Source organism: Thermobia domestica, chromosome 17 (genome assembly GCF_964235325.1).
Source record: "Thermobia domestica chromosome 17, izTheDome1.hap1.1, whole genome shotgun sequence".
Classification (NCBI taxonomy): Eukaryota; Metazoa; Arthropoda; class Insecta; order Zygentoma; family Lepismatidae; genus Thermobia; species Thermobia domestica.
Genome location: NC_137470.1, coordinates 67,022,960 through 67,043,080, shown reverse-complemented (window position 1 = coordinate 67,043,080; position 20,121 = coordinate 67,022,960). Strand labels below are relative to the sequence as shown.

The 20,121-nt window shown below is 35.7% G+C and overlaps 1 protein-coding gene and 1 long non-coding RNA gene across 5 annotated transcripts in view; one reads left to right on the top strand and one right to left on the bottom strand.

Moving 5' to 3' along the window:
• The window catches only part of LOC145674493 (E3 ubiquitin-protein ligase RNF14-like), a 54,055-nt gene extending 38,954 nt beyond the window's left edge, over positions 1-15,101 (bottom strand). For 2 of the 4 annotated variants that reach the window (XM_081744621.1, XM_081744624.1), the window contains exons 1-2: positions 14,675-14,813; positions 8,533-8,701 (exon numbers count right to left, since the gene is read on the bottom strand). In XM_081744621.1, coding sequence (XP_081600747.1) covers positions 8,533-8,701; positions 14,675-14,680 — 175 coding nt within the window. In that variant the 5' untranslated portion in view covers positions 14,681-14,813. Of the gene's footprint in view, positions 1-8,532; positions 8,702-13,910; positions 14,033-14,674; positions 14,814-14,914 lie in introns of those variants that run through there. The other 2 variants (XM_081744622.1, XM_081744623.1) reach the window with 2 other exon arrangements.
• A 767-nt stretch (positions 15,102-15,868) lies between these two features.
• LOC145674492 (uncharacterized) overlaps positions 15,869-20,121 on the top strand; it is a 306,129-nt gene continuing 301,876 nt past the window's right edge. Inside the window, exon 1 of the long non-coding RNA XR_014128955.1 lies at positions 15,869-16,103. This is a non-coding gene — a long non-coding RNA (uncharacterized LOC145674492). The remainder of the gene's footprint in view (positions 16,104-20,121) is intronic.

Genomic DNA, 20,121 nt, shown 5'->3' with positions numbered 1-20,121 from the left:
AATTTTTCCTTTACGCTGAGAGGCACTATAAAAGATCAATTTTTTATCAATCCATAATCTGGCAATAGGATGTAGAATTATATTGGTACCATACTCAATAAAATAAAATTCTTTATTAATGATCAAAGAACAGAATTTAAGAGAATTTCTACCACATATTAATAATCTCCAAATAATCCGTAAGTAAGAAGTATCCAGAGGAAATATAAGGCATCAACTTATATCAAAAAGTTCAGAAAGAAAAATTAGAAGAACTCTTGAGAACACTTACCTTAATGTCAAATTAATAGGCATAAGGAAATATTTTGACCCTCATAAAATTAAACCATGCAATACAAATAACTCTTAGAGCTTCCTCGTGGCCACGAGGGTCACAGCAAAAGTAATGGCGACGGGTTTTTTTTTTTTTTCTTTTAACATTTGCACTTCCCTGCATTGAATATGTTGTGTATATGGCCTCTGGTGTTTATATTTAAGGGAGCATTTACTAATGTAATAATCCCTGTTGGGATCAAACCGGCGATTATCATTTCGTTAATTTCCCTGATTCGTAACATAATCGTCTGTAAGTATTGTGATTCTACTGGTGTGTAATTCTTATGTACCCCAAAATAGCCTAGGCTACTAATATCGGGTATTATTTAATTTTTCCCCAAATCACTTGGTAGTGATTACGGTTCGTTACTTGTAACTGTGATGCAGTCATGAGTATAAATACAGTGAGGATATATGACATAAAAACTACATTGTATAAAATACGAACCAACTTGTGGTAGATGGCCACTGAAATGCATGAATGCTATCTAATCGGAGCGTACCAAGGGGCCCCAGCTGTACAAAGGGGATGCGTCTATAGGGAGCAGGCGCGTCAGCGAGTAGGCATATGCATACGCATAAACGAGGTCGTTAACGACGGCTCACCATAAGTCACAGTACCGGCTCCGGTCGATGGACTTGGGAGAGATACTAAATGCAATTCCTAACATCTAATATTACGCATGATTATCGGTAGCTGAAGGAAAATACTTTGTTGAGTACTAGTATCTGTCTGCTACACAAGATTGTCAAAAACCACGTTAAAAAAAAAAAAAAAAAAAAAACTTTGATTCCGTGTTGATCACCACACCAAAGTGTGTTCACTCAGGGTTCCCACTCAAAATAAATAATTGGATTTGCCGTTTTCTCCGTTTAAATTTTTTCAATTGAACGGTCGAGAAATTTATAAAAATAACTTTACTGAGCGCACAATGATAATAAAAACTGCCCGGTGTGGGACTGAAGTGTGAGGGAGATTCAAAGTGCAGTGCATAGATCGATACATTACTGTGGAATAATTAAACTTGACCTTGTTGAACTTTATGATGTCAACTGTACAGTCACCCACATAAGTACCTGGACCCCTGACTGTTGTAATTCCATTACTTAGGGTCTAGATACATATGTGCATGACTGCACACACAAAAAAACTAGGAAAACGCTATGAAAATAGATTTTCAAGACTTTACAACGAAATTATCGGCTTATTCACGTTTTCACGGCTAGGTAGGGACTATGTCAATATTAGAGTGACCCAATGAAACCAATGTAGTCAGTTATGCACACACAAAAAATAAATAATATTTTGGACTGTTACTTTAATACTTTTCTATATTAACCGTGCAAAGTAGTGGGTACTCCTTTTTTTTTTTTTTTTTTTTTTTGTTTTACTCTGACACGGTTTTCATGTGCTATTTAAAATCGGTGGGAATGCCGGAGAGATACAACTGCATTTTGCTTACATTAGAACAGTGGTCGATTTCTTTTGGGGGGGAGGGGGTCGCAGGGAATGCCATTTTCCCATTCGTGCACTTTCCACCTGTCCATGGGCAATGTATTTTAGCCGTTTAAAATCTCTAGGTGAGTGATCTGTTCATCACTAGTTCCAAAGACTTATTAAAACGGAGATTAAACAACCTGAGGACACAACAAAAAATGACCCCTGTGGTTGTCTTTACCGATGTTCCCAAACCTTGGATTTCGACTTCAAAACGTAGCTAAAGACACAATTTAAAAGTCAGTCTCAAACCACCGAAGATTTGGATAAGGCTTCAAGCCAATACAAAATTAATTTACTTTTAGTGACGTATACGAGGTGTTGAGCTCTTTGAAGCAACATATATTGGTATAAGAGAAACATCAGTACTAGGTGGAAGGGCCCACAAAAAAAGCTATTTCTGGTTAGTCAATGCACCTGCAAGAAACATCACCAGGCACAAGACATTAAATTATTGCACCGTGCGAACACAAATATGAAAAGGAATGTGTTTGAGGCCTATTTCATTAGGACAAAATATTTCAGGTTGAATAGAGATAAAGGAAATTCAGATAGGGATTGGAAAGGTATCATATCTAATTTCATCAATAGGAAACTGTCTAAGTAATGACTAAAAAAATATATTTGTCAGTACTTGTACATAGATTTATTACTGGTATATAAAAATCAATAATTTGCTCCATGTTTGATTTAGAATTAGGTAAGATTTGACAACGTTGTACATTAAAGAACTGGAACTTAATGGACTCCCGTCTTCTAAAATATTCTTATTCTGCAACAAATATTCTGAAATTACCATTGTGTACTTGTAATCTAAGTCAATATTATTTAAGCCTATGTTAAAATATGTTTTATGAAGCTAATAGTACACACTGTTCGCAGTTTTGGTCCCATGGATGAAGGATTTTTCCTTGAAGATGCTACAATAAGAAGCAAAACTCCCTGTTGTTTGCTTAATGTTATCCTTTATTCTACTGGGAAATCTATCTGTTAACATTAACTTTGTTTGGTTGGTTATTGAAGTTTAGCGTTCCTCTTCAGCAGCAAGGCTGTATGGTACGTACACATACAATTTAAGAAGGAATCCGAACTACTAGAATCGTTCAAATTTTTTCAGGTTTCCGAAACTCTGTGCACCGAAAGTGCCCATGCTAGTCACTAGACCAGAGGAGAGTTCAAGTTTAGCTTTGTTGCTACGTGGTAACCAAAATGAACTGAGCATTCAATAAAGTACCAAATTCGGGAAATTCTATCCAATCGCTTAACAATTAGAAGATTAAAAAAAAAAATCTCCTAATCTGTCAATGAAAAGTAAAATCTAACAAAAGATGAAGGGGACAAGTGCATAGGAGTACTTAATAATATTAATACGAAGTATATTAATTTATACAATATGAATTATATTTTTGTTTTAAAGTAAATGTTTAAAAAATGTCTCAAGATGAAATTAAATATCTTCCAACGTAAAATAAATGATTTTATTGTTGAAGTATTCACTTCCGATGCTTTGTGCGTTCAAATTGCGTGAATTTCCCGAGCACTTGTTTCACGACGGTTCATTCCCAATAATGTAATGTTATATAAGTTTGGTTAGGATTTAGATTCCTGGGCTGTCGACATCTATGACCATGTTAGGCCGTCACATATGAGGGATAACGTTCCTCGGGAAATGTAAGGAAGGACGTGGCCTAGGACCTGTATGTCAGGTACCATCCTGACATTTGTAGTGTGAAAGAGAAAAACTCAGGAAAACCTCACCCAAGATGGCTGGCCTGAAAAAGCTTTTACCCTTTTTCGACCGAGTGCCCCCACCGGGAATCGAGCTCGAGACCGTTTGTAACTTTATTTACTTTATCTTCCTCGGGATTCTCCCGTTTCCTCTCACTTCCTTCATTCCACCATTTTATTCATTTCTCATCATCACCGTCTCCTGTAGCCCACAAACCATAACCGTGAGACCTAAAAGTTAAAAATTTAATCTATAATTATCTCAAGATTTTTTTTTTTTTTTTTTTTGCATTCAGAAATTTACAAAGGTTTTAAAAAAGATTTAATTTAGTACATATTGAATGTTGTAGGGCCGCGGTGGCTCAGTGGTAGAGCGTTCACCTCTGGTGCTTGGGGTCCCGGGTTCGATCCCAGCCCCCGCCAAGTGAACTTTGTGATGGACAAACACCGTGTGCGTGGGTTTTCTCGGGGTTCTCCCGTTTCCTCCCACTTTCTTCATTCCACCATTTCATTCATCACTCATCATCACTGTCTCCTTTAGCCTAACCGGCGTAACCGTGGGACGTAAAACTCTAATATTTTATTTCATTTTTGCTTAATTCGCTCAAAAAAAAAAAAACTTCAAAATATCGTAAAAATCACTTTCAATGTGATCAGCTTAGTTGTATCAATAATATACTCACCGAAAGCTCAGAAACCCAGGTGGGTCTTTCAGTTGAGTCCAACCCGAAAAATCTCACTGGGTTTTTTGGGCTGGGCTGGGCATAGTTGGACAAACCCTGCCGAAAAAATAGTTTTAACAAGAACAAGCGAATCTCAAAGTAAGATTACCAGATTTTGTAGTGTGTTGCCTCTAAAAAGAATACCAAAATATAGTTCTAAAGAATATTTCTATAGGGTGCGCTAGTCAACTAATCTTTTGTTTTAGTTAGCAACAGAAACCGAATTAATATTTGGCAAATGTTCGACACATTGCAACCGAAATTACCAGCTACAGTGAATAAGTTAGATAATTTAAATATTCAAAAGAACTTGGTGGCCTTCGAACGATATCTTCATGCAAAGGGGTCTAGCAAATGTATGAATTTGGTACGTTGCGTTTTACGTGATAGTTCCCATAATGAGTTGAGCTTTCCTTTACTTTCCTTTTGTCTTAAAAAGAAGAAGAAACTTGGAAGATTGTTCGATATCAGTTCTCTCCCCCCCCCCCCCCCATTTCAGAAGAACTTCTGAATCTAAAAATGTCATGCCTTTCATTTTAGCAGGGATATTTGAAGGTCTTAAATATATGTTAAGTACATGTTACTTTATTTTCATTCTGACCATCCTATCCTAAGTACAGATGGTGACTTACACACCATAGGACACAATATCTAAATTTCGCGATTTCACCACTACCTATATTACTAAAGTAATACCTGTTGTAGTAATAGTAGTAGTTGTTGCTAAAAAGAAATGCTACATATTTTTCGTTGTTAAAAAAGACAACATACTTTTTAGCCCACTTCCCTTTATTAGAAAAAGAGGGAAAGAAGCTTTCAAAGTCATTCGATTTCATTCTACTTTTTCCCTTTATGAACTCCTAAATAATAGACTAATGCATTCAAAATTTTCGGAAGTTATGATAGTGCACAGAGGTGATTTTTTAAATATCCTTTTATCACCGTTTCGACTAAGGCGTAAAGCAAAATTGAGCAGGTTAGAGTGTGTCTTCAAATGATGGACGCCAATGCGAATTTGGGCGACGAAGTCTTTTTGCCCGGATTGTCGTGATTTGATACCATGTATAAAGTGAAAGGAAAGAAAAATAATTTTATTGACAACTATTTTAAGTTTTCAAAAGTATCAGTAGCTGAGTTGGAAGCAGTAAAATGTTTTTAGAAGAACTTCCAAAATACGTGGAGCTTCCGAGCTACAGGCTTTCAATGTTACGGCGACATCTTCACAAGAGACGACAAATAACGACATAGGTCGTGTCGGCTCAGCAAATTACAGTAGAACCTAGTACATCGACGTAAACAGTGTTTGTGAATGGAAATTGATGTTTAGATTACCTGTGCTTGTCCTAAACAATATTAATGGAATTCTTACATTGCAAGACCTGTCTATTCAGAACTTCTCAATCCAAAGGATTGTTGATATAGATGTATTGGGTATTATTTCAGTTGTTATTTTTTAAATCAACACCGCGTGCGTCATTATCTGTCGAGGTATGAAGTCATTTGTGACGATTCCATCATAACTTTGAGCGCTTGTATTCCTGAAATTACGCATTCTCATTACATTCTCAAAATGAACTTTTCTCTTGTTTCTACATCAGCTACTCAATCTTTTGCACATTAATCTATCACGTTTTATGTTTCTCTGGAAGTAGATTTACTGTAGACTGTTGTTTGGAACGTGTGTGCTATGTACATTAGTAGATCGAAGAAAAAATAATACCATTAGTTTCAAATTATCTTGTAAATTCGATTTTAAAATTAATATTTTTAAGCTTTTCAAGGAGTACTTCTTTTTGTTTGTCGTCTTTATAGAGAATTAGCGTGTCGTCTACATAACGGTAGTATGTAAACAACTTTTCAATTCAGATATGGCTATACTTGACAAGATAACTATATTTTAAATAGCATTTTTAATTCGTGGTTTTATTCTTTTATGTAAATGTATACTTTATTCCTTATATTTCACTAAACATATCTAAACTCATTTATTTCGAATATATGTTACAGGATTCGTTTGAAGAAACCTTGTAAACTCAAGGACCAACCCTTTTCTATACTGTCGATTTCAAAATGCTGAGGACAGGAAATGGAGAAATAGTCCAGCTAAGCTGAGATGTCCTGCTGCTCATATGTTTTTATTACTTGAAGAATTTATTATATCCAACTTGGTTATGGCAATTTTTGGGACCCTTGCAAACAATTATTTTGACACGTGACAAGGAAATACCAAGTGCAGCGTACTGCGGACACCATAAAAAAACACTGCAAAATATAACAACAATAATTTTAAAAATAGCATTAGTTTCATTTGAATTATTTTCCTGTATATCAAGTATTTTTAGCACTTCATTTTAAAATAATGATGTTTATTATGTATTAAGATTATATAATGTAGTAGCGAAAAATTGTGAGCAATAATCTGTCAACACATCAAATTCGTATTATCAACGCTCCCCTCTCTCCCCACCACCAACCAACCTATCTGGTCCGTGCTTGTTCTTGAAATCTTTCACGTAGCTTCCTGATTTGCTTTATTCAATTTGGGGGGCTTTAATCGGTGTGAGTCCGCATGTGCAAACTGAAGTATTTTTTCTTCAAACCTAATGCACACCTTAAAGAAAACTATGTGGAATTTTATCCACGTTAAATAAAATAATGGCTGAGCAAACCAAATATGTTTTATTAAAAACTAAAACTTAGCTTCTAATAAAACATATTTGCTTTGCTCAGCTATTTTTTTGTTTTATTTGGGTTGATAAAAGCAAAGCTTTGGTATGGAAAATATCATCGATGGTATTTTTATGTATTTTCGTCGATAAATCTGTAACTTAAATATCCTTCAGGAAGGGCTGAACGTCCAAAAGATTCTACAATATTTACCCATAGTTAAGAGAACCTTGCATATTCTTGCAGCATAGAAAGCATCAGTAAAAAAAAAAAAAAAAAAGACTCAGATCAGTATGGCAACCAGTCTTAGCATAAAAAGAAAAAAAAAATGTTATGATTGTTCAGTAAAGGTGAGATGCTTTCCAAACTGACTCACCTTGTATTTATCAATATAATAGGTACAGTCAGAAACAATATTAAGTGTAGGTTGGAGGTATAAGAAATAATAGCTCCAATGTATACTTAATATTGTTTCTGACTATACATGTATCCATGAAATTAGGCGCTTTTGTACCTATGAGATATATTTGTACCTAAGAAATCATAGGTACATTGTACCTGTTACCTCTTGTGCACCATGTATTTGCTAAATTAATAGGTACAAAACGACCGTTTTGTACCTCTGAAGCAGTGGGTACTGTATTTAGAGTTTACTTTGAAAATAACGCCGCACGAGCTTTCCTGTTTTCACATTTGTTTCACCATTTCCGATTTATAGGGATGGCCATGGACTTTGTTTACATTTTGACACGCCGCTATTTTTCATAGGGTTGTCGTAGAGAGTCGAGACTTGCTCTATCTTTTTCATTTCACAACAGCTTTCAAATGATGTGCTACTTAACCTCCCTTGCCATTTGAAACTTTTGAGTTGGAACCCGTCTGAGACCCTACGGCAGACCCTGGGGCAAACTCTTTTCTTTACCCTAAAAGTATTTCCTTAAAATGATGGGATAAGTGTCCGTCGACTTTTCCATCTACCCAACCTTTTCTGAACAATTGACTCGGTTTAAACTATTCTGCCAGCTACTAACTTTTATATTACAAAATTAACTCACGATACTCCGCCCGGTGGCACGCATAACTTTGGGATTCGTCTAATTATGACATGTCAAATGCAAACACAATTGTCTTGTTCGGATCTCAGCGGAGCAACTTCGTGACCTTCTTTTGTTAGATAACACTATTGAAAACCTACAAGAATATTGGGTTTCATGTTTTCACTTCAATTCCAATTATCTATAACGTGATATTTTACGACCCAAAAAAGACTCTTTAAGTAACATGGAAATGTTTCATATCCCTTTTTAGCTTCTGGAAATGTAAGAAATATATTTTTGCAATCTTTCGGTTGATTGCACTCCTATGGCAATAAAAATGCCAAAATTCAACTTTCTACTTCAACAGAAAGTACCCATGATTTCATGTTAGTTCATGTACCTTTATATATTATTCATTACCAGCAGCTTCAAGTCTCCAATTTCCTTTCGACGAAAGAACCATGTATAAGTATTGAATCCAATACCACAGATCCAAAATATCCAACGCTTATTGTTTTCCTTGTTTTTAACTACTCTAACTTTGTTAGCAATAAGCAATACGTACCGCTAACTTGGAAGTCCTCGTATACAACACTGAAGTTCTCAGGGACCGCAATTTGGGCAAAAATCGTTCCTTCGGGCTGCGTTTTGTCATCGTTAATTTTGAATTCTTCTTCATTGTAAATGCTTCTTAAGGCAAGCATTTCATCTGTCTGCCTTTCTTTGTCGCTCATCTAAAAAAACAAAACATTAAAGTTTTTAAAGAAATTCTCCAACTGTTTTAAATTTTAAATCGATTAGTTCTCAGAAAATTAAGATATTATTAATCTTGATTGATTGTAAGTAACGTTTTAAGAAAGTTTGTGTGACAATATTTTGGTTTGGTTTAAGTTACCAATGGTTGTTCCATTTTGATAAATATAACCAAGAGATATAAAAATTGGTTCAATATTCCTGAACTGCCTGACATTTACCATGCAATATCTTGCAAACCTTACAAGATACAATAAAACTCACTAGACCAATGAATTTCCGTGAAAGCTCTACATGAATTTGATGTATAAAATGCACCTATTCCCATTTGAAAAAACGGAAGTTGAATCCAATGTGGCGGCCGGGTTGTGTAACGTGTGTCAGAGAAGCAGTAATTGATCCAATTTGTACCGCATATGCCCAAATTCATGTCCAGTTACATCTAAAGAAACTAAAAGCAATTTTGAGTCCAAGCGTCATTGTAGTTTATGATTGAATTCTAGATATGGAAGTTCATAAATATACAAATTACCACTATGAGCGCTAAAGTTAGTAGAATACACATTCGGCCGCGGAGAAATTTGTGTTTGAATCAATTTTACACGTATTCCAAGGAGACACTTCGCGAATGTACCTTGTAAGACACTCTTTCATTAATTCTGGAAGTTTCCAAAGTAACCTCCTATAAATGTTCTACATACCAATTTGACTTTTACCTCATATATGTCAGATTTTCCTGTGCAAAAGACAATGAAAAAAATAATAACATCTATTTGTGAAAAAAAAAAAACACATGTGATATTCATGTCATGAGCCAGGTTCGAACTCAAAACAGATCTCTTAGAACCTCATTGCTGAAAGAGGTGTTGGGTTCCAATCAACAATTTGACGTTCAAATTTGCAATAGTAGCCCTAATATACAGAGGGTTGATTAATTCGTATGTCTATTTCATTTGTTCACTGTGCAAAAGTGGTATGAGGTAAAGCCGTGCAATTTGGTGTAACTTTAGACGAAGGACATAAGTTTTGTTTCGCCGTCACTTGTACTAAGGATTGAAGAGATATAGGGTCAAAGGTCAAATTTCGATTTTTTCCTTATGGGATTGCAATGGTAAATTCAGAAAGAGCCTGAAAGGACGTAAATCGAGGTGATAACAAAGAAGAGGCTGTATGGTATGATTCCATGTCGCAAGCCGACCAAATATGCGTCAATCAAGTGTCATGGTCAGATGTCACTGTCAGATCAAGGTCAAATGGTTGAGAACCCATTTGACATCATGAGGTACGGACATTGCGTTGTTTCCAGTGTATTCAACACTGATATTGGCCATTTGGCATCATTTATATATATATATATATATATATCCTTCCTCCCCTCCCCAAGATGCGGGACTGAATTTGGATTTAAACGGTATTGGAAGTGCCAATGTTCATTGTTCTACTCGGAGTATCACTGTTCTACTCCGTAAACCTGATAACTGTGGATTCGACACTAATATTGTTCATTTTCGAGAATTTATATATATAGGGTGTCTCAAAAGTCCTCTGACGTAAAAAACTCTGTTGTTATCAGAGTTACAATAAAACGTAAGAGAAAACACCATTTCCAAATATGATGTTTTCAATCTAAAGTGAAGAATTCTTTTAAATCAGACGAGCCGTTTGGGCTGTACACTCTTTATGTGCCCAGTGTTAAACGAAAATGCATCGTTGCCATTTACCTGGGCTCACAACATAAGTAAAAAGAAGTTACTGTTTGAAATGGGACGTTGGCCATCGATATGTTAGCGTAAAAGACAGTAACTTCATTCACTTATGTTGTGGCCTTGCGGGGTCGTTATTTGGCAGTAGGCTCCGCGCGCACCTAACGCCGCCTCTGAGTGCCAATGCAAGTTGGCAGTGGTCACCTAGCACAGGCTTCTGCATGTCTTTCGAACTCATAATCATTTTCGTCTCATGTAATTTTGCACTCATAAATGTGTACTCGAATACTACGCACAATGGTAGTGAAAGGTGGGTAACTGTTTTAGGATGATTTGAGTCAAGTTTCCCGAGCCTAATTCCAGAAGGGTCAAGGTTTCTTAAAATTAATCTGTACCAAAGAACGCAACTTCCAATATATAATACAATTTTTCAAGTCATTACCAATGATTTTTGTAAAAAGAAATAAAAGCAGAGTATATGTCACCAATCACTAGTTTGCCCCTATTCTGAATTTGCACCCCTTATTAAAGTTTTGACAGTTAGTTTTCATAAACTTTGATGCTTCGCCGAAACATTGTTACTTTGCTATGGATAGATCAATTATGCTTTGAATTCGAGTTGTTTAAATTAATGACTTACTAATGAGGTCATCAATTATATTCATTTTGTTAGAAGGTTAAAAGGGAGTTAGCATGGCTCCACATTTTTCAACTTCTTTGTATTTAAAATGTAGATTTCGATTATCTGTATCCAATGGCATCACATTTGATTTCTGCAACCGCCCGCTTCAAGATCAAATTAGGAATCAAAAGTAAAAAAAAAAAAAAAAAAAAAGTGAGACCATTTGGGCAATGCGGACTAGTGTCCGACTGAGATGAAATGGGTGCCATTCGATTCGTATTCACACGTGCATGAATAACTAATATGCCATTTTCTCGATAATTTAATTTTGGTCCGGAAAATTAACGAAAATCTAAGATCTAATATTCCAGATTTTCGTTAATTTTCGGGGTCAAAATAGAATTTTCTCGAAAATGGGATATTAATTATTCATGTAGTGTGAATACAAATGGAATGATACCTATTTCCTCTCAGTCGGTCACTGGATCACATCAGTAGCGTAGCCAGGATGTGTGTTTGAGTGGGGAAGTGCTGTTATAGGTACATATAGAAAAATTAAAAATAATATATATATATATATATATATATATATATATATATATATATATATATATATATATATATATATATATATAATCACAAACATCAAAGTACCAAAGTAAATTGTCGGACCTCTTTGGGGGGGCGGCCCCTCTGGCTAACCCTTCCCTACGCCAGTGGTTCACATTCATCAAATGTTCCCCACTTTTTTTTAATTTTCGACCCGTAATTTGACCATGAAGCAATCGGTTCCAGAAATCAAAGGTGGTGCCATTGGACAAAGGTAAACGAAATCTGCATTTCAAACCCTGAAAAAAACTTAAAAAATACGGGGACACGGTAACTCCCATTCAATCTTGTTAGGATTTACATTCGTAAAATATTCATAGTTTGGAAGAGATAATGTGCATTACTTTCGAATTCGCATTCAGTACCATGATAAACATATAGTAATATTTTGATAAAGAATGCAGAAATCATTAACCATTTTTTATATAACATTTGGCCTAAGATAAAATATTGGTAATATCATGTTTCAGGTTATTTCACTGGTATGGTTAATTATTTCAGTAAAAGTTTTGACTAAACGGCTATTACATTAAATATTTTGAGAACATTCCCTGTCTATATACATTTTCATTCTTACGAAGTATATTTTCAACGAACTTAAAAAGTTCGTTACTGAATTATCTACGTTTTTTTGTGTGTGTGTGTTATTTGCGACTTTTTTTTTTCAATTTTGAGCCCTGCATTTGATAGAGCATCAAAACTATCTGATAAAGGGATGGAATTTTTCACGTCACTCTTACCGTTCCCCAGATATTGGCCGAAAAATGGCCAATTTTCAGAGATTTAAGGAGCTATATCTCGGGAACCGTAAGTCATAGAGAGATTATATTTTGCGAATTTTCACGAGAAACAGAAGAAGGTGTGGATATATATATTTACTTTTACATGTAGGAACAATGATAGTTATCCTTCCCGCTCCAATTCTCCATTCTTTTTCAGTTCGTTCTTGCAATGCTCTTGGAGCATTCTCAACAGGTTTATTGTTATTTGTAATGAATCAATAATATATTAGTGGTTATGTCGGACAGATGGGGGTCAAAATTTGGTTTAAAAAAGAAAAACAGGATGTGTACAGGAGAAATCATTCCACATTACGAGAAAATAATTGAAGTGTGAGTAATCTGTGATTGTAGTGATATCAAAAATCAGTGTGTGTAATCGGCCGGCGGTGGGAAATATGTAATAGACTTTTTGCTCTTCGCGGAATAATACATAAAGTTGTAAGAATACACAAATTGAAGTTTGGCCGTTTTGGGATATGGTGGGATTCTGTATCGGGTGGGATGTTCAGCAGGCTTGTGTATATATAGCCCGCTCCCCCCAGTTCTTTGTCAACGGAACTGGAAGAGTCACTACTACTGATACTGCTGCTACTACTACTACTACTACTACTACTCTACTACTACTACCGCTACAACAACAACTACTACTACTACCGCTACTACTGCTACTACTACTGGTACTACTACTATTACTTATATCAGGAACAGAACCCAACAACCCCTGCGGGGCTTCTAACCCGTTCCTACTACTACTAGTATTACTGCTACTACCACTGCTACTACTACTACTAATACCGCTACTACTACTACTACTACTACTACTACTACTACTACTACTACTACCGCTACTACTACTACCACTACTAAAGCTTCCTTACCACAACATTTACATCTTAAATCTTTACAACATGTGATTCCGATTCATTATGAACTAATATGAATCGTTAGAATCACTATGATTCGTTTAAAATCACTGGGGGGAGCGGGCTATACTTAATCCGTTCAGCAAAGGAAGAGAATATAGTTCACAAATTTTTGGAAGAAGGTGCTAAACTCTAAAAACCCTAAAAGTAAGGAAAGGCATAAATAAGAAAGCAAACTTAACCTAACCTGACGTATCCCAATGTAACCTAAACAAAAGTAACCTTAGTTAAAAAAAAAAAAAAAAAAAACTAGGCCTACTGAAAATTTACCAGGATGTAAAAATGTTTGGTAATAAATGCTGGTCCCCATCTGTCCGACATATGCCTATATTAGATATCAATCATAGCTTCTACTTGTAGAAAAAATATTATGCACAATTACATATTTCAAGTAACTGCCCTATTCGATCAAATGACAGATAACCATGTTCGCTATTGTTTTAATAAATTTAGAACAGTAAATGACATCTTTATTTTGCACTACATATTTTAAAGTATATAAAGTATATTAAGATTAAATTTCTTACTAAATTCTTACAAATTTATGTTACCTTCTGCCTGATAATTTTATTTTTTTAGGATAAAAACAGAAACATTCAACTCCAATCAATTTTCAGTGTATTGTTATAGCAACAAGTACACGCAATGAATCATGGGTACAAGAGTATGTTACATATTTGAATGAACATGAAGCACCACTTTTCCCGTTAACTATGCACCAATTACGTCTTATAATAGAAGTTAGAATATGGTCAATAAATTTCAATAATTATGTTTACATGGGATTTATTGTAAGAAATTAATATAATTTTCGTGCAGGTTAAGTTTCAAGAGTATTAGAAATAACATTCTTACAAATTAGAGTTATTTTAACAATAATATTCTTATGCCTATGAAAATATTTCCAAATAGCTTTAAAATATTTCACCTTCTGCAGGTAAAGTTGAGGTGGTATAAGAAAAAAAAACTTCATAAATTACTAATTTGCTGCTAATTATTCACATATCCTTTTGCAAGATATTTGGGTGCAGATTAACAATATAGCAGCAAGTCTCTGGTAATTTGACGGTTAAAATGAGTCACTCTGTCTGAAGGAAGATTGTATTATATATTTATTTTCGCCAGCGAGTATTTGTGCATAGTATAGTAGAGATGTACTTTGTGTTTATGAGCGTACTAGGGATAATAACTTGAATCCTAGGGGTACAGAAATGTGGTTGTTACAGTAGCTACTACTTTTCCAGGGCGGCTAGGTTCTTTTCATACTACAAGCAAATAAGGAAGTAATCATACTATAAAACCATTAATAACTTACGTCCATTCACATAGTACTTATTATTATTACCAATATGTGACCTTTTGTGAAACTGAGGATCTTATACTATTCATAAGCGAAATTAGGAATTGTCTGCTCTCGGTCGGTATCGGAACTGTGGAATACTTCCTAGCCTAGTGTGGTAGAGAGCCATCTTATAGGTGGCATTTTTTTTTGTCAAAATTTGAATGGCAATGCCACCCATACCCCTACAGCTCAGCCCATGGTGTTATTCCGTACCTGCTTTCGCCAAAATTACAGAGCGAAACTCAACACAACCTACGAAAGGAAATCGGTTATAACTGGTAAAGCCTGTCTATCTCATCTATGCCCTCGGAAAGTATGCGAACTATACTTCAACTCCACCCCCGCCATCCTCTGACGGAGGAAATTCTCCCTTTGCTTAGGGAAAAGAAGTGAATGACCACAGCTGTGTTGCCAATTTGTCATTCAATCGTTTGGTCTTGAGTGAAGATCGTAGGCTACTAGAATGGCTAACAAGATGGAGGACAGTGGAGTCCGTGAAATAATTCATTTTGGCAACGCTTCCGCATCTAACAATTGAAAGATCTCGGCCGCAACAACTTCTCCCTCCTCTTTTGAGGGAGGTACGGGAAAGCACACATCGACTGCAGCGCCAGAAGGGGCACAGATCAAATAGAAAGACTATTCCTGTAGTAAAATAAAAACGCATATCTTGCGTTGCATTGACGCAAACCGATACGGAATGGGGCACAAAACCTTGATAGTGCTTTGGGTGATAAGTAATCATAGACTGTAAGAAATTTACGAAGAAGCAATGTATAAGGAAACAAACATTGCTTATGAAATGCCTTGTGTTTGACTGCCGTGATATGATTATAAAAAGTTTTAAACTACCTACCCCCCAAAAAATAAGTTTAACGCAGACAATCTTATAGAACAGCATAACAAAATTTCAAATGCGTGTATCTAGTTAGCAAATAAGAGTAACAAAATGAATAAATATTTTCAATTGATTTAATTGTTTAAACATGGCCCTTATTTGCACTCCCAGTGCGCAATTGAAGGAAGTCCTGTATTCGATATTATTATCCGCCGGCAGAGTATGTCTGCTAATAATAGGGAAGCTGTTTCGGGTTAAGTGCCGTAGAGGACGGCCCCGAAATACCAAATTTACGAAGAAATTAACAAAATCAGATGAAATATCAGGATGAGAACAACAAAATAGATAATAATGATCGCCAGTGCAGGGTGATTAATTAGGGAGAAAAACTAATTTAAATTCTGGACTATATGAGTTAACCTATTGACACAATCTTAGGTAACAGGCAATAGAGCTTAATATGGCAATGTTTCAAACCCATTGCCTACTTAACTAACCTGAAATGTGCATGCTACAGTAATGGAGGGAATACAGAAATCAGAGCGGCCGGGAAATTAACAAGAGGTGAGTTAGGTCATACCTAAATGTAGTAAAATGCGGTTAAGTTTTGAGTACTTTTTCATTTTATGGGACATAAATTTGTAAAGTCTACGAAAGAAATACGTTACTTTATTTCACAATAGTATTATACAAGTAATCAAAATAGGCCTATATCGGGAACTCACTTTTACGTGTATAATAAGGTAGACATACGAAATGGAAAGTGTGCTTTTATTTTAACTCGTAGTAGGCCTACTCCATAAGAAATGCATGAAAAATTATAGTGCCATGTGATGGCAGTGTACAAAGTGCTTATAGAAGTGTCGTGAAACTGTGCCACACACAAGGCGTATGTTTTATGGCATATAAAGTGTTTTTCTTTCACTATCGTTTATGCGTATACCCACCGTCGCTGACGCATTTGTTCCCTATGGAAATACCCCCTCGCTACGGCTTGGCCCTCGTGATCCGCCCCCGTTCGGTCTCGGTTAGATAGCATTCGTACTTTTTAGTGGAAACCTAGAAGAAGTTGGTTTGTATTTTGTAGTTAATTCATAGTTTATGCACTACATTTTTAATGAAATAAATGCACACGCTGTAGTTATACACAGTCCTCATGAAGTCAGTCTGCACGCACTAATGAACTCCTCTCTTTACAAACACTTTATAAAGCAGTAAGAGAGCATTTCATGCAAAGAGTTCATATTTCATGAATATAAGGATAGAAAGAAGGCTCTGCCCCAATCCGCCCTTTAAAGAACTATTTACATAATATCTCAGTAGAATGTTGTTTAGTGTTGGTTGGAACGAGAAGATAATGATGCATCATTCTCATTACCTCTGAATAGTGCGTTGTTTTGAACATTTAACAGTTCGAAGGTATTAATTTTGCGAAGTAACATTGTAAAATGCAGAGGAATAGGTATTTAGCGAAGAGCAAAAACAAAAACAAAAAAAAAAGCATAAAAATAAGAAAAGATTTAATTAGCAGAACATGGTCCAGCATGGAACAGCAGAAGGCCTCCAGCTATATTTTTAAAAAAACGTTACAATTTCGGTAGTTCCTGTTCACATTAGGTTACTTTTGGTTAGTTCAGGTTAGGTTAGGATAGTTTCGGTTGGGCTAGGTTACTTTATGTTAGATTATATTAGCGTAGGGGCATAATTTTCGATAAAATGATAGAATTTCGCTTATTTCTATTAATATTAGGTTAGTTTAATTTAGTTCAGGTCAGTTTAGTTTAAATTATGTTACGTCTGAGCACTTGCATCTTCCATTTCTCCCGTAAATTTTGTATTTCTTACGTAATTCTGGACCCCGTCTGCTAAACATTTACCAGTTAGCAATTAAGAATGAACGATGGAAATGAAACTAAGCAAGTCTAGGTGAAGAAATATATATAAAAATAACACAACGTTGAAAACCAGTTTATGTGGATCTATTCTGGAGCCGCCATGTGCGGAAGATTAATCGCTGTATTTTATGTAAGATATGCAATTGTAGCTTTACTAGTGTGAAACCATCAGAAATACTATAGGAACTTGTATCAGTGCGCGGGTAAAACGGTGGCTAATGGTAGAGCGCTTACTTTGGTGTGTGGGGTTCCAGGTTCTATCCCACTTCAAGTAAATTATTAGTAGAGAACATCCTGTCCGTGGGTATTCTCGGAGTACTCTCACTTTCTCATTCAACCAATTATTCCATCTCATTCATTTGCCTTACTAATCGTTTCCATTAGCCTAAAGGGCATACGCGTGGGACGTTAAACAAATATAACATTTTTTTCATATCACTGCAGAAACCACATTAATGCACATGTAAATACAATATGCAAGCACGAACCTATCTTACACCTTACTAAGATCACCTAATCTTCAATACTAATCTACTACTCTAGTAAAGTAACCTAACATTCTCTACTAATCCGACAGATCCTAGCTTACTCTACTAACATAACCTTCTCTTTTAACCTGAGTTGCTAACTTAACCTACCCTACCCTACTTATGGCATCTAAAATACTATCATTACCTACTCTACCCTATTCCCTATTAACCTCATACAATCTGCCTTACTAGCTTAACCTAATCTACTATATTATAATTTATTGTACTATCCTACTTCGCTTTGGTCTATTCAATATGTCGTAAGACAGTTTGAAGAGTGTATTTTACCTGAATACTGTTTTCATAGGCCTTTAGTTTGCACACGAAGTAATAATCTGTAGGCAATTGTTTCCAGTTGCACCATGAAAATAAAGAAAGCAATGTTAGGAAGTTTTACAAAGAGGTTCCTATGTTCTTAATCTGCGCATATATTTGCACTAAGCGGTTTGACAAAATTCCATTAGATTGATAGATGAAGTTGAAGTGTCACACCTGAAATAATTGTTGGAAGATAGAATTATTTCACTAATATTCCCCTTATGATTCTACAAGATATTCGAAGCGAGCAACATTACAATACTTTTCCTCCTAGAGGTGAAGTTGAGGGTGGCTAGGAATGGTTGTATTGGTCTAAAAATGACTAGTGCGAAAATATACATCAACCTGTTCTAGATAGTAAATACAAACTACCCAATTTTGCATCTATTCTGCTATGGGGCGGGCTTTAGCTGAAATATCCTCTAGGACAGAGGTTACCAACCTAAGAGGGCGAGGGGACACGGTGGCTCAGTGGATACGTGGGCCCGGTTCGATTCCCGGTGGGAGAGCCTTTGGAATTTTAACTGTCCTTGATGTATTAGTGTTCGTGTACATGTCGTTATAGATTACTAGATAAACGAGTAAAAACGAAGTAAAAACTTAGTAATAAGTAGTTAAAAAAGGTAATGAGGCATGTTTAGTGAATTAGTTAACATTCTTTATTTTTCTAAGTGGTAGAGCGCTTACTTCTAGTAGGGGTCCATGGTTTGATACCCGGTCAAGTAAATTTGAGGTTGACAACATCGTGCTCGTGGGTTTTCTCGGAGTACTAACGTTTTCTCCCATTTTTCATTCCACCGATTCTTCTATCATTCACGTGCTTCATTTATTGTCTCCCTTAGCCTAACAGGCATAAACGTGGTACGATAAACTCAAAGATTTCATTTCATTTTCTAAAGAGGGGAAACACTGAATGGGTGTGAAAAACGAGAAAGGAGGCACAGGCTACAGACAGAAATAAACTACATTTGTGATACAAAGATTACGAGTGTTATGACAAAGATACATTTTATTTAAGAGCTGCATAAACGCAAAATAACTATTCAGTAAGGACTTTTTTTTTTTTTTTAGAACAGAGCTCATGAAAATTAATTAAATTCTAAACTACAGTGAATGACGTCAATGGGTGGAAGTCATGTGAGATGTAGAGCGAAAAGGTAGACAATACTCCTTTCGAGTTTATTAGGAATACAAAAGAAGTAAAAATAAATATTCGAAATTTGTAATCAAATCAAGAGTATAATCATAAATTCAAAGTTTAGACTTCGTTAGCTAAAAAAAAAAAAAAAAAAAAAAAAAAGATAACTATCGAACTTTTACTGCTATAATTGCGCTTCAGAACACTAGGAAGGTATTCACGGGTTTGACCAAAAGTTGTGCAGGGAAAAAATAGATTGTAGGAGGTACTGTTCCCAATATGGCACCAAAGAAACATCCTGAACATGAACTACTCCGCGCAGCCATGCAAGCAACAGTTCACATGCGTAACTGGCCGTTACATACAGATGCTGAATGCTCGTCTGAGAGATGGCAGTCAGGTACTGTTCCACCTAGTCCCACAATGCTCAGTAATGCTTATTTATATCCGTAAACTTAGCAAGTCAAATATAACGATTTGGTGTTCCGCGTAGAGGGTGATTAGTTCATTTGGAGATATAGGGTCGACCGTTGTACTGATGAAGATAAGTGTCCAGATAATCTCTGAGGATAATATTAGCGACAACACGAGTCTCTGAAATACTAGTGATGCTCCTCTGAAGGAAGGCGGATAGTTGGCTTATATTATTGCCCACTCTCTTACTAATTAACATAGATCCTGGTGTGGGTCTTAATACGACA